This window comes from Cibotium barometz, chromosome 2 (genome assembly GCF_041138505.1).
Source record: "Cibotium barometz isolate CiBa-2024 chromosome 2, ASM4113850v1, whole genome shotgun sequence".
In the NCBI taxonomy this organism is placed as follows: Eukaryota; Viridiplantae; Streptophyta; class Polypodiopsida; order Cyatheales; family Cibotiaceae; genus Cibotium; species Cibotium barometz.
Window position 1 is genome coordinate 6,428,977 of NC_141047.1, and position 12,261 is coordinate 6,441,237.

General features: G+C 45.3%; 1 protein-coding gene across 2 annotated transcripts in view; it reads left to right on the forward strand.

Annotated features, from left to right (window-relative positions):
* LOC147640586 (PH, RCC1 and FYVE domains-containing protein 1-like) overlaps positions 1-12,261 on the forward strand; it is a 51,251-nt gene that overhangs the window by 12,302 nt on the left and 26,688 nt on the right. For both annotated transcript variants that reach the window (XM_086813228.1, XM_086813236.1), the window contains 3 exons: positions 6,168-8,144; positions 8,579-8,716; positions 8,903-9,384. In XM_086813228.1, the coding sequence (XP_086669354.1) occupies positions 6,201-8,144; positions 8,579-8,716; positions 8,903-9,384 (2,564 nt within the window). In that variant the 5' untranslated portion in view covers positions 6,168-6,200. The remainder of the gene's footprint in view (positions 1-6,167; positions 8,145-8,578; positions 8,717-8,902; positions 9,385-12,261) is intronic.

Genomic DNA, 12,261 nt, shown 5'->3' on the forward strand with positions numbered 1-12,261 from the left:
TTCTTCATTTTTCCCCATCCGCCCTCCCTTAACAAGACATTGTGATCTCTTGAGATGGCAGATTTGATTGAGATGGTTGAGAAGCATGTGAAGATCCCCACTCTCCCGAGATTCTCGGTGGATCGACAGTTGGACGGGACTAACTATGGCATCTAGAAGGTAATGATGGAGTCTGTTTTGGAGTCCTATGACTTGGCTGATTTCATTATGGTTGGTGTTCCAAGCTCAGAGTTGGAGCATAGGGAGCTTTTACCTTCTACTAGGAAAGAACGGGAGGCTCAGGCACAGTTATGGGATTGTGTCAATGCTCGTGTGCGTTCTTTCATCTTCCTTAATTGCACACCCTAGGTGATTAATCATATCAAACACATGACGCTGGCCCGAGGGATTTGGTAGCACTTGGCTTCTCTGTATAACAAGGTATCACCCAAGAAGCGGATTTCCTTGGAAGTGTAGATGCGAGTGATGAATCTTGCAAAGTCTTCGACGATGCGGGAGCACATCAACAAACTCCAGGCTCTCCAGCAGGAGGTTCTTCAAGCTGGGAAGGAGATATCTTCAAAGGATATGGCCATGACTTTGCTGTCTCATTTGACCTCGCAGTATTCAACTTTCTATTCTTCTTTGATCACCAGTGGGACGCTCAACACCATCACGTGGGAGGAGCTTGTGCCTATGGTCGTGGACCAAGAAGAGCGGTTTACATCCATAGGGTGGAGGTTCTGAGGCCTTGATTGGCCAACGGTCGAAAGGATGCAACAACAAGAAGGACAAAGGGAAGTCTTCATCGGAGAAGTCTTCTGAGAAGAAGCCCGACTTAGAGCGTGATGCTTTGAAGGCCGAGTGGACTTGTAACCATTGTGGCTAGAAGGGTCACCATCGGAGGAAGTGTCCCTAGCGGAGTACTGAGAAGAGTGCTGATTCTTCAGCTGTAGCTGCAAAGACTCCAGCTTTTGTGCAGTTGGAGATTATGGACACAGATGCTTCATCTTCTTTGAGCAGGTAGGCAGTTGGTCTCACCGTCAGGGATACTCGGGAGTGGATTCTCGATAGTGGTGCTTCCGGGCACATGACTCCTTCCGAGAGTTATTACAAGATCTTCAAAGGCACACAGGTCACATCCTTATTGGTGACAAGTCCACTATTCCTATTCACAGTGAGGGTAGGTTGGAGATCGTTCTCGATGGCAGAGGGGGAAAGCATTCCTCCTAAGTTCTTTATGTCCCATTTCTTGGTTTTCATCTCTTGTCAGGGCATGAGGTTTGCAAGATTGGCATACGGGTGGAGTTTGATGAGCATTTTGTTGCTCTCTAGGACAAAGCAACAGGCCAGGTTGTTTGGGAAGGCGGAGTGGAGAATGGGATTTACAAACTCTCAGCACTCTCTCTTACAGGTTCTCAAGTTAGGTGATTTGTGGCAGTTTCGTCACGGCCACGGCCCACTTGACTGTGGATACGTTGCGGCGGGCTTTTCGGGACCGGATGGTGGATGGCTTGCCAGATGTTGGCAACAGGCAGGGACACTGTAGTTCTTGCATTCGTGGTAAGCAGCACAGTGAATCTTTTCCAAAGCAGGCTACTAGGCGGGCTTCAAAACCTTTGGAGTTGGTACACACTGACTTGTGTGGACCTATGCAGACCCCATCTTTGGGAGGTTCTTTGTATTTTATGCTGCATGTGGATGATTGTAGCAAGTTTACATGGGTTTATTTTCTTTCCTAGAAAGACCATGCCTTTGCTCGGTTTAAGGAGTGGCATGTTATGGTAGAGGAGGAGTCTGGATTGGAGGTGAAGGCTCTTCGGGCTGACAAAAGAGGGGAGTTCTCTTCTAATGCTTTTGTGCAGAACATGGCATCAAGCGGGAGCTGGCCAATACAGGTTTGCCTTCAGAGAATGGAGTAGTTGATAAGAACCGGATTGTGGTGGAGATGGCGAGGACGATGCTGGAGCATCGTGATCTTTCTCGTCCACTTTGGGGAGAGGCTGTGGCTACGACTGTCACCGTTCTCCCATGACTTTAGTACCTAAGATGACTCCATATGAGGCTTATTTTGGCAGGAAACCAGATGTCTCCCATTTCTGTGTGTTTGGGAGTGATGCCTATGTTCACATTCCAAAGAAGCAGAGGGGGAAGCTTGACTTGAATTCCCAGAAGCTTATATTTGTGGGATATAACTCTCTTTCCAAAGGCTACAGGCTATACGACCTAGAGCGGAACGAGGTTGTTGTCAGCAGGGATGTTGTCTTTGATGAGCATGTTCTAGCTTCCACTATTGATGAGCCACCACTTCTTGGAGAACCAAATGAGTCTGAGGATGATTCCTAGGCTATTGTTCCAACTAGCCAGCCTCAGTCAGTTGTAGAGGTGCTCGAGGCTGGAGATGAGTCGTAGCAGCAGGAGGCTCCGCATTCTGTTCAAGTACCAAAGTGGTTGTTGGATACCATTCGGGAGTCGGGTGTTACGGAGTATCCCTCCGAGTGGACCATAGAGGATGGACCTCGAAGATCGCACAGAGTTTTTGATAGAAGTCAATCAGAGGAGCTGCTACAGGTGAACTATGCTTTGATGTCTCGTTTCATTCAGGACAAAGAGCCCAGTTCCATTAAGGAAGCTCTTTGGAAAGCCATGCAAGTGGAACTTGAAGCCATTGAGAAGAATAACACTTGGGAGTTGGTTCCAAGGCCATCAAAACGGTCAGTCATTGGATGGCCGTGAGAGTGTTGTCATTGATCTCCCCTTCTTCCTTCTCGGTGTTCCTGACGGCTACGAGTTCCACTTTTAATGCACTCACCTCCTCCTTGAGTGCTATGTTCTCTTGTTCAAGGTCCGTGACCCGTGCTTCGAGGGCCATGATGTGCCGGTGTAGTTTGTTCTCCACCTCATTGAGGTTGGAATCGGATGTCTTCTTGTTCTCCTTGATTAGTGCCTTCATTGCCGTCTCGAGGGCCTCGAGTTTCTCTTAGAGACTCGGGGCCATTCCTCAAGATTACTATGCAGCCCTTCCCACAGGCAGGGAAGAGAGAGAGAGAGAGAGAGAGTTATGTTGCTGCCTTGGGGGCCTGAGGAAGGCTGGGTGGGAGGGGGAAGAGGGAGGCACAGGGGTTGTCGGGCGGCGTTGAAGGCTGGGTGGGAGGGGGAAGAGGGAGGCACAGGGGTTGTCGGGCGGCGTTGAAGGCTGGGTGGGAAGGGGAAGAGGGAGGCACAGGGGCTGTCGGGCGGCGAGGAAGGCTGGGTGGGAAGGGGAAGAGGGACAGGGAGAGAGAGAGAGAGAGAGAGGCGAACAATGAAGCGAAGGAAGAGAGAGAGAGAGAGAAGCGAAGAGAGAGGGCGGGTGGGGAGAGGGGGCGAAGAGAGAGGGCGAAGCGAACAGCAGAGAGACAAGCGAAGAGGGGCTACCGGACAGTAGCGAGAGAGAGATGCGGGAGAGAGGCGAACAGTGAAGCGAAGAGAGAGAGAGAGAGAGAGAGAGAGAGAGAGAGAGAGAGAGAGAGAGAGAGAGAGACGAACAACAGAGAGAGAAGCGAAGAGAGAGAGGGCGGGTGGGGAAGCGAAGCGAACAGCAGAGAGACAAGCCAGCAACGATCAAGGGGTTGTACAGCCAGCAGATGGGCTTCAAAACATATGCGTAAGAGAGAGAGAAAGAAAGAAAGAAAGTTGTATTAATGTCTTCAAAAGGCCAAAATGACCTATGAGACCAAAAGTTTACATCATATCCATGAGGTACATAATCCTGGGTACAAAATAGTAATAAAGAAAGATAACAAAAATCTAGAACTTTAAAATCTGATCTAGGTACATGAGCAGAGAGCTCTCATATCACCCTAATACATCCCTCATGGGCCGTTGTGACATGGTGCTCAAGGTGGTAAAATTGAGCTGGCGCGAGAAGGTCCTGCGATGATGGGAGATGATGGCCCGGATCTTCATGTGGTGGCGTGGCCGTGGGCGAGGGCCATGGGGTCTGGGGCATCGAGCTATGCATAACTCAGTGGCTTTGTCGAGTGTCGCACCTCTTGGCCAAGCTCCTACGCTAGCCTGTGGTCTGGGTATGATGGGTGGATCGGCCCTCGGAGTGCTGGTATGGAAGAAGTCAGTGAGAGCTCTCTGTGCTGGTCCTCGAGCAAGTACAGCTGATCTGGAAGAGAGAGAGAGTAAAGAAAGAAAGAAAGATATATTAAGTGTCTACTAAAGACCCAATGGGCCTATGAGACCAAAGTGATACAATAATGTCCATGGCATATCTCATCATGGAATGGAAATAAAACAGAAAGAAAACATAAACATAGCTTTCTCACTTAGGTGATACAAAACTGTCCATAGAAACTCATCAAAAGGCCCAAAGGGTCTAGGAGACCAAAATGATGTATATACAGTGTCCACGAAATCTCGTCGTGGATGAAAGAAAAAGCAACAGCAAACTAAAACTGAAAACTGAAAGTTAAGATCTCTTGCTCTAAGATTTACAAGATGAAAAATCTAGAGCATCCTATGCTAGATATAGGGTACAATAAGTGATGGGATATGGAGAGAGAGAGAGAGAGAGAGAGAGAGAGAGAGAGAGAGAGAATGCTAAACAGAGCTCAAGACAGATGATTGCACGACTCAACGATAGATTCTATTGATGTGATAGAAGTGATATTCACTCACCAAGTACAATGCTTTTGTAGGCTTGAAGCCTTATCTTTCGACCCATACAAATAACACACACTAATAAGTGTATGCCACTTGGCACACTTATCTTACCCACTCATGAGAGTGTGTTCGCACACTACTAGCACAATAAACCTTTAAGGGGGTTGTTCACACACACACACATACGGACACGCAATCAGGGGTTCACACATGAGGTGGGCACACTCGAGGCTCCGAATCCCAATATTTTCTGTGTACATAGATCCTAGCAAACATGGCCTCAAAAAGGTAACACCTTTGCCTATGACGTGTCCCTCAAACCTGATATTAGATGATTACAAAAGGGAATGAACTAGCCTTTTTATAGGCTCCCTAAATACTATATAGTCGGCCAGCTGGCCAACAGAGGACAAGCATAAAATGCAATATAATGCGAAACTGCTTAGAAATGCTCTCCATCTCCTTCTGACATCCTCCGGTAAAATATCTAGCTTTAAATTGGGTTATTTACTGCCTCAAAAGGTTCCTCATCACAATTTGAAACTGGGTATTAAGCATCTCCACAACATGTGACACATTTTCATTGAGAGCCCTTGTGAGTCACCGGTGGACTGCCAAGGGTTGTTAGCCTAGTTGTGCAAGTCTTGCACTATCAGGTCATGCCCGAACTTGAACCAATTGGCAATGTGTAATGAAGTATGGGGTGTTTACCAATGTCATAGACATCCGTCCATTGGTTGTGTGTGAACCCTGTGGTGCTGGGCACTAGCAACAACCATAGGAATGAGGGGATGTTGTGTAGGGGCATTTAGGTCCCATAATCCCCATCTTAGTCATTCAGGCTTGTTACCCCCTGCATTAATAGGCTGCGGCCTGCCTGTACCAATTCAGCGCATTCCATCTTTGGAAAATGCAGGTCTGTTCAGTCCTTGTCTTTGGGTAGATTCAACCCCAAACAGTTGTATTCATCACATATTTCAGCAATAAAGCAAATAGACCATCAGTGGTAGGGGAGATTTAGTGGGGATTGGGACCTAATCCTGTGTACTGTGTACCTGTCTCTCTTTATCTCTCTTTTCCCTCTCTTGCATGCAAAAATACACGAGGTTCTATCTGCAAAACTGACAAGAAAGATTCTCCAAGCTTTTGCATGTAGCAAGAAAGTAGGCCGATTTGGAGAAGCCTATCACAATCAAAGCAGTTAACTTGCTCCGTGCTCTTGGAGTGAAAGAAGGTGCCTTTTTATGTCTTCCACCAATGATATTGGGTAGCAACACTTGCTCCATGCAGTTGGAGTTTGCTTAGCAAGAAGTTATACTTGGAACCTTGTGGACCGGTTTTTCAGAAAATAAGCAGTCCTGAAATACAGCATTTAACCTACACAAGTTCAAATGCGTAATTCAACAGCATTCATGTGCATGCCTTCTATTGTAAAACAGATCTGATTGTGCTTCTTTGTATTGTGTTTTTGTCTCTGGTGAAAAATGTTGAGACTTTGAATTTATTTGTGCTGATACATGATATGGGTTTTGCAGATTTAAATCCTGGTTTTGATACTCAAGGTGCAGATGAGAGGTGAAACAGTTCGTGTAAGTGTTTCAAGTCAACCGAGCACCTCAAGCCAAGGCTCTGGGCAAGATGATTATGATACTCTTGGTTATGTTTTTATGTGGGGGGAAGGCATTGGAAATGGATTGCTTGGTGGTGGTATGCACAGACTCGGTACTGTTACAAGTACAAAATTAGATGCACTTTTTCCTAAAGCAGTGGGTTCAAGTGTTGTACTTGATGCACAGCAAATTGCTTGTGGAGGCAAACATGCAGCCTTGGTCACAAGACAGGGGGAAGTTTTCAGCTGGGGTGAAGAGTCTGGTGGCTGGCTTGGTCATGGAATTAACATGGATATTCCATATCCCAAGCTTGTGGATGCCCTTACCAGCTGTACTGTAGAGTTTGCTGCTTGTGGTGAGTATCATACTTGTGCTGTGACTCAGTCAGGAGATCTTTACACTTGGGGAGATGGTGCACATAAATTTGGATTATTAGGACATGGAAGAGATATTAGCCATTGGACGCCCAAAAGAATTAGCGGTTCCATAGAGGGGCTTCGTATATCTTCAGTTGCTTGTGGACCTTGGCACACAGCCTTAGTGACCTCTTCAGGTCAGCTCTTCACATTTGGTGATGGGACATTTGGGGTGCTTGGGCATGGAGATCGAAAGAGTATCTCTACTCCCAAGGAAATTGAGTCTTTAAAAGGTTTGAAAACGGTTAGAGCTGCTTGTGGAGTTTGGCATACAGCAGCGGTAGTTGAAGTCATGGTGGGTTATTCCAGCTCGAACAATTTCTTTTCGGGAAAGCTTTTCACTTGGGGTGATGGAGACAAGGGGCGCCTTGGCCACGAGGATAAGGAACAAAGGCTTGTTCCAACTTGTGTATCTGCTTTAATTGATTACAATTTTCGGCAAGTAGCATGTGGACACAGTTTAACTGTAGCATTAACAACATCAGGACATGTTTTTACCATTGGCAGTGCAGTTTATGGACAGCTGGGGGAACCTCGGGCTGATGGTAAGAGCCCCGTTCGTGTCGAAGGAAAGCTTTGGGATGCTGTTGTTGAGGAGATAGCATGTGGTGCACATCATGTTGCAGTCTTGACTTCAAAGTCAGAGGTGTACACCTGGGGACAAGGCGCAAACGGAAGGCTGGGACATGGAGACGTTGAGGACAAGAAATCTCCAGCACTAGTCGAAGCTTTGAAAGATAGACAGGTGAAAAGTATTGCTTGTGGCTCGAGCTTTACTGCAGCTATATGCCTACATAAGTGGGGAGCAGGCTCAGAACAGCCATTATGTGCAAGTTGTAGGCAACCTTTCAACTTTACCAGAAAACGTCATAAGTGCTATAATTGTGGTATTGTTATCTGCCATGCTTGTAGCTCTAAGAAGGCTTACAGAGCCTTGATTGCACCAAATCCAGACAAACCATACCGTGTTTGTGATCCTTGCTATCTAAAAGTAAGTCAAATGGTTGGTCACGAGGGTGCAGTTAGCAAGACATCAAAGAAGCAGCGCCAGGATGCCTTACAGGAGAAGGTTGACAAACCCAAACCAGAGATGAAAATGATTGCGCCTCAATCACAATTATCACTGATTCCTGGGTTGCAGATGGATATCAGAAACCAGCCAAGGCGTGGGAAAAAAACAGATTCTTCATCTAGTCGAGTTGCCCCAGCACCAGCTGGCTTGTTGACATGGGGACCGACTGGCATCATGTTGCCTTGTGACTCTACAAATGATTTGATGCTTCATGCAAGCATGTTGCAATCTAGAAGAGGCTCACCTAGAAGAGGTTCACGTTCAGTGTCCCCATTCTCAAGGCGAGCAAGCCCCCCTCGATCTACCACACCAACTCCAACTCTAAGGGGCCTTGTGTCTCCCAAGGTGATTGTGGAAGACTTGAAGAAGACAAATGAAGCTTTGAGCCAAGAAGTTCTTAAGCTTCGAACACAGGTATGGTTACTTCGACTTGGTGATTTTTTGATTCAAAATACATTTTTGGCTTTGTAGTATATTCAATTGAGATACAAGAACGTTTCCTAGTTTCTTCTTTATTCAGGATCCGCATTAGACTGTGCAAGTGCATTTAGTCCATGGTTATAAAGCATGGTTTCAAGTAGTAAACACTGTCGCTGTGAAAGGCAATGCCTAGATGTTGAGCTATCAAGTTTTTGCTTCAAATGCCACATTTGAAGGAAATTACCTAAGAAAAATTGTAGGTGGTAAGTTAATTTATTTGCTGTGACATCAAATCAACAATATAGTGTGGACATCAGAGCAGGTGCATGACTAAGTTTTGCTTGTTTGGTTCATCTGTTTATTCTATTGGCTGTGAGTACATTTTTTGGCTGGTTGCAATCTCTACCTTACTCTTTTTATAATCACAGATTGAAAACATGGCTTGTCAACATCATCTACGAGAGTCGGAGTTACAGAAAAAGGCGAATGATGCTCTTGCATTGGTTGCTGAAGAATCTGAGAAGTGCAAGGCTGCCAAAGAAGTCATCAAATCACTCACTGGGCAGGTTTATTTACAACATTCACATATATGTAAAAGTTTTTTACTTTTAGCAAGGTTGTGTGGAGTCAGTGCTTGAGTCCCAAGAGTAGCTTGCTTATTCTTGAATCGAACAATATTCACTATTTTGTTTTGGTGAGGTAGAACATTTTTTGAAACTGTTCATTTCGGAATGCTTGCATTTGGATTGCAGCTTAAGGCCTTGGCAGACAGACTGCCTGATGCACACCAGAATGTTGGAGTGCTGACATCTGATTCACATCACCCATCTAATGGTGTGCACTCCTCCTTTGCCGAAGGAGACTACCACTTACCAAAAATTAATATTCCAACTGCTGGTGTTGATGCTGCGGCAATGCCAAAGAAAGAATATGGGCAAGTTAGGGTGCAAAAGAATGATGTTTATGACGTTGCAAATGGTGCAGCTAGACATCATGCAGCTTTTGACAGGATGACCCCGTTGAGTGGCGTAGCTGGGGAGCAGACTGCGTTTGGCATAACAGCCAGCCTTGGCACTGCAGGAGGTCTGAAGCAGGATGAAGATGGGGTTAAGGATGGGTCTAGTTATGAGCAAGATACTGCCTCAGAGTGGGTTGAACAGGATGAATCAGGGGTGTATATCACACTTGTATCCCTTCCTAACGGTGGCAGAGACTTGAAAAGAGTAAGATTCAGGTATGTGCAACATTCTCATGCTATGAAAGTTGTGGGCTACAAAGGTACTTGTTAGAAGCTTATATAGAGATGAGGGAAATAATTTGTTTTTCAGTAACTGGAGAATTTTTCTGGTTTTTTTTTTTCAACTGGCCTTTTGGCCCAAGATCCTCCCATAGTTACCAATTTTTCACCACCCGTAGGCACTTATTTATCCACCCGTAGAGGCGATGCCGCCAAGGAAGCACCAAGGGGGGTTTTGAACCTGGGGCCTCTTGGTCCTAGGCAAACACCTTCACCACTTGAGCTATCACCTCATTGGCAGTTTTCTGGTTTTGAATTGGCTAACCTGTGATATCAGTAGTTTTAGCATTATTATGCTTGTATATTCCCTTACACTTGTTTTCTCCCTCTCTCTCTCTCTCTCTCTCTCTCTCTCTCTCTCATACACACACACACTCTCTTTTTGTAAAAACACTGTCTATATTAATGTACAGAGTGAAGCCCTGAAAGAGGGATCTTCACTATGATATGCATCTAGAAATAGTGAAAAAAAAATCAAACTGAGCTTGATCAATCTGTTGTAGCTGAGAGCTGTCATGCCAAGATTGTTGTAAAGATTGACGGAAGTAGAAATACTTATCAAATCTTTGACGAATGGAAAACCACTTGATTGCGGGCAACGCATATAGTCCATAGTGCCCAAAATCGCAGCCAGGCAATAAAGAGAGCATATTTATCCATTTGGTGTGCATATTTTCCAAACATCCAAAAGTTCTTGGAAAAGGTGATCCCAGGAAATCTTACTACAAGTAATCTAGAAAGTCTTCACAAGAAAGATCTACTGTTTGGACAGTACCGAAATAAATGCCGAACTGTTTCTTTCTGATGCCGCCAAGAAGGGCATTTAGTAGACACAATATGCATGTTTTCCAAAAATTCTCAAATGGGGATTACTCCAGCTAGCAATACATCTCTACATGAAAACTTTTTGCTTCAAATGTAAATTGCTGTCCCAGATCTTATGCAAATTTTACTTCCACCATTTTGCAGTTTGATGGATTCCCCAAAGATGATTAGCATAATCAGAAAACCATGGTTTTGGGAGAATCAATCGATACAATCTAGAAGCAGAGTTGTGATAAAGGGACTTTAGGAAATGGCCCATGTTACATTCTTTGCAAAGTGCAATCTTCAAGCCGCCCTTCAATAGGGTCATCCAATAACTCACCAAATGGCTGTAGCTGCACTCCAATTAGTGACCAAGTTGGTTTGCAATGCATGCCCAAATGCCAACGTTGCTGTGCTTCTGGAAAAGACATTACTCTTCCTTCATTGGTGATGACATCTTGACACAAGTAGATCCTCTTTTTGTGGACAGGAAGTATGCCTTTCTTGGAGAGCGCATAGCAAGTGGATAATCAAATGCTCGACTTCAATGTAGACTTTCTTGTCGTAGAGAATTTCCTATCTCTGGGGGTCGGCCTGACCAAAGAAGATATTGTAGAATCTTTTGCCAATCTTTAATCAGTCGAGTAGAATAAGGGCATCCAACAATTTTGCCAGTCACATGGCCTACCAAAATCTCCCAAGGAGTGAGCTCCCATTTACCAAATAGTCAACTTTAAAGTTTCGGCACATGTCAGAGATCATCAAAGTCCATGGTTGACTGTGTGCTTGGTCAGACCTTGGCCTCTTTGAGGAGGCGGAGGCGGTGGAAGAGGAAGTATCCCATGGCCGGAAAATGACCTCATCATGATCGCTCGGGTTCCTACTTGAGCGGTTGACACCCCTAATGGCTCTAAACATCTCATCGGCAATGTTTTGCGGCACTTCCTTGAAGGCAATGAAGGGTTAGGGTTAGGGTTTACACAAGTTCAAGCAGGCGTGGAAACCAAGATGCAGAGAGAACACGACTTCAGTATGCTTGATTGATAAAAAAGTGAAGTACAATAGCCACATAATAGTGACCCTAAAGATAAGTGTTCACATGTCCGGCCATAAATGTGCCGGGTGGACCAAAACACTTATAAACTGCATATAAGTGAAACTGAGCTAAACTGGGGGAAAAAACCTCCACTAACTGAAGTAAAAAGTGCCCCAGTAATCTACTGATGATCACTAGCACTCCTCTGGGTGCATACACAGCATAAAACCCAACAAACCCCCTTGGAGTGATATGTGATCACTGTACATCATCCACCAAAAGGAAACAAATTCAAAGCATTGCGGAATGCTTCAAATTTCGGACGTGGTAATGCCTTGGTGAAGATGTCTGCCACATTCTGATCTGTAGGACAGTAGATCAGACTGATATCTCCTGCCTGGAGTCTCTCCCGAACAAAATGATAGTGAATCTCAATGTGTTTCGTGCGAGCATGAAACACAGGACTCCTGGCCACAGCAATGGCACTCTGACTATCAGTATAGATAGGTGTAGGCTCCTCCACTGAAATATCCATATCAGTCATGAGACGACGCAGCCAAACACACTCAACAGTAGTAGTGTAGGCTGCTCTGTACTCTGCCTCACAAGACGAAGTGGCCACTGTGGTCTGTTTCTTGCTTAGCCAAGAAATGCATGAAGAGCCAAGAAAGAAACAATTTCCACTAGTGGAATGTCTGGTATCAAAATCACCAGCCCAATCTGAATCAATGTAAGCGTGTAACTGCATGTCACCTCCCTCAGGATAAAGCAATCCAAGAGACAAGGTACCCTGCAAATAACGGAATACACGCTTCATAGCTTGCCAATGTGACAACCGTGGGCTGTGCATGAATCTGCTCAACTGAGAGACTGCATACTGAATATCTGGCCTTGTATTACACAAGTAAATGAGGCACCCAACAGCCTGAGCATATGTAGTGGCATCAAAGGAAACACTGTCATCTTGTAGT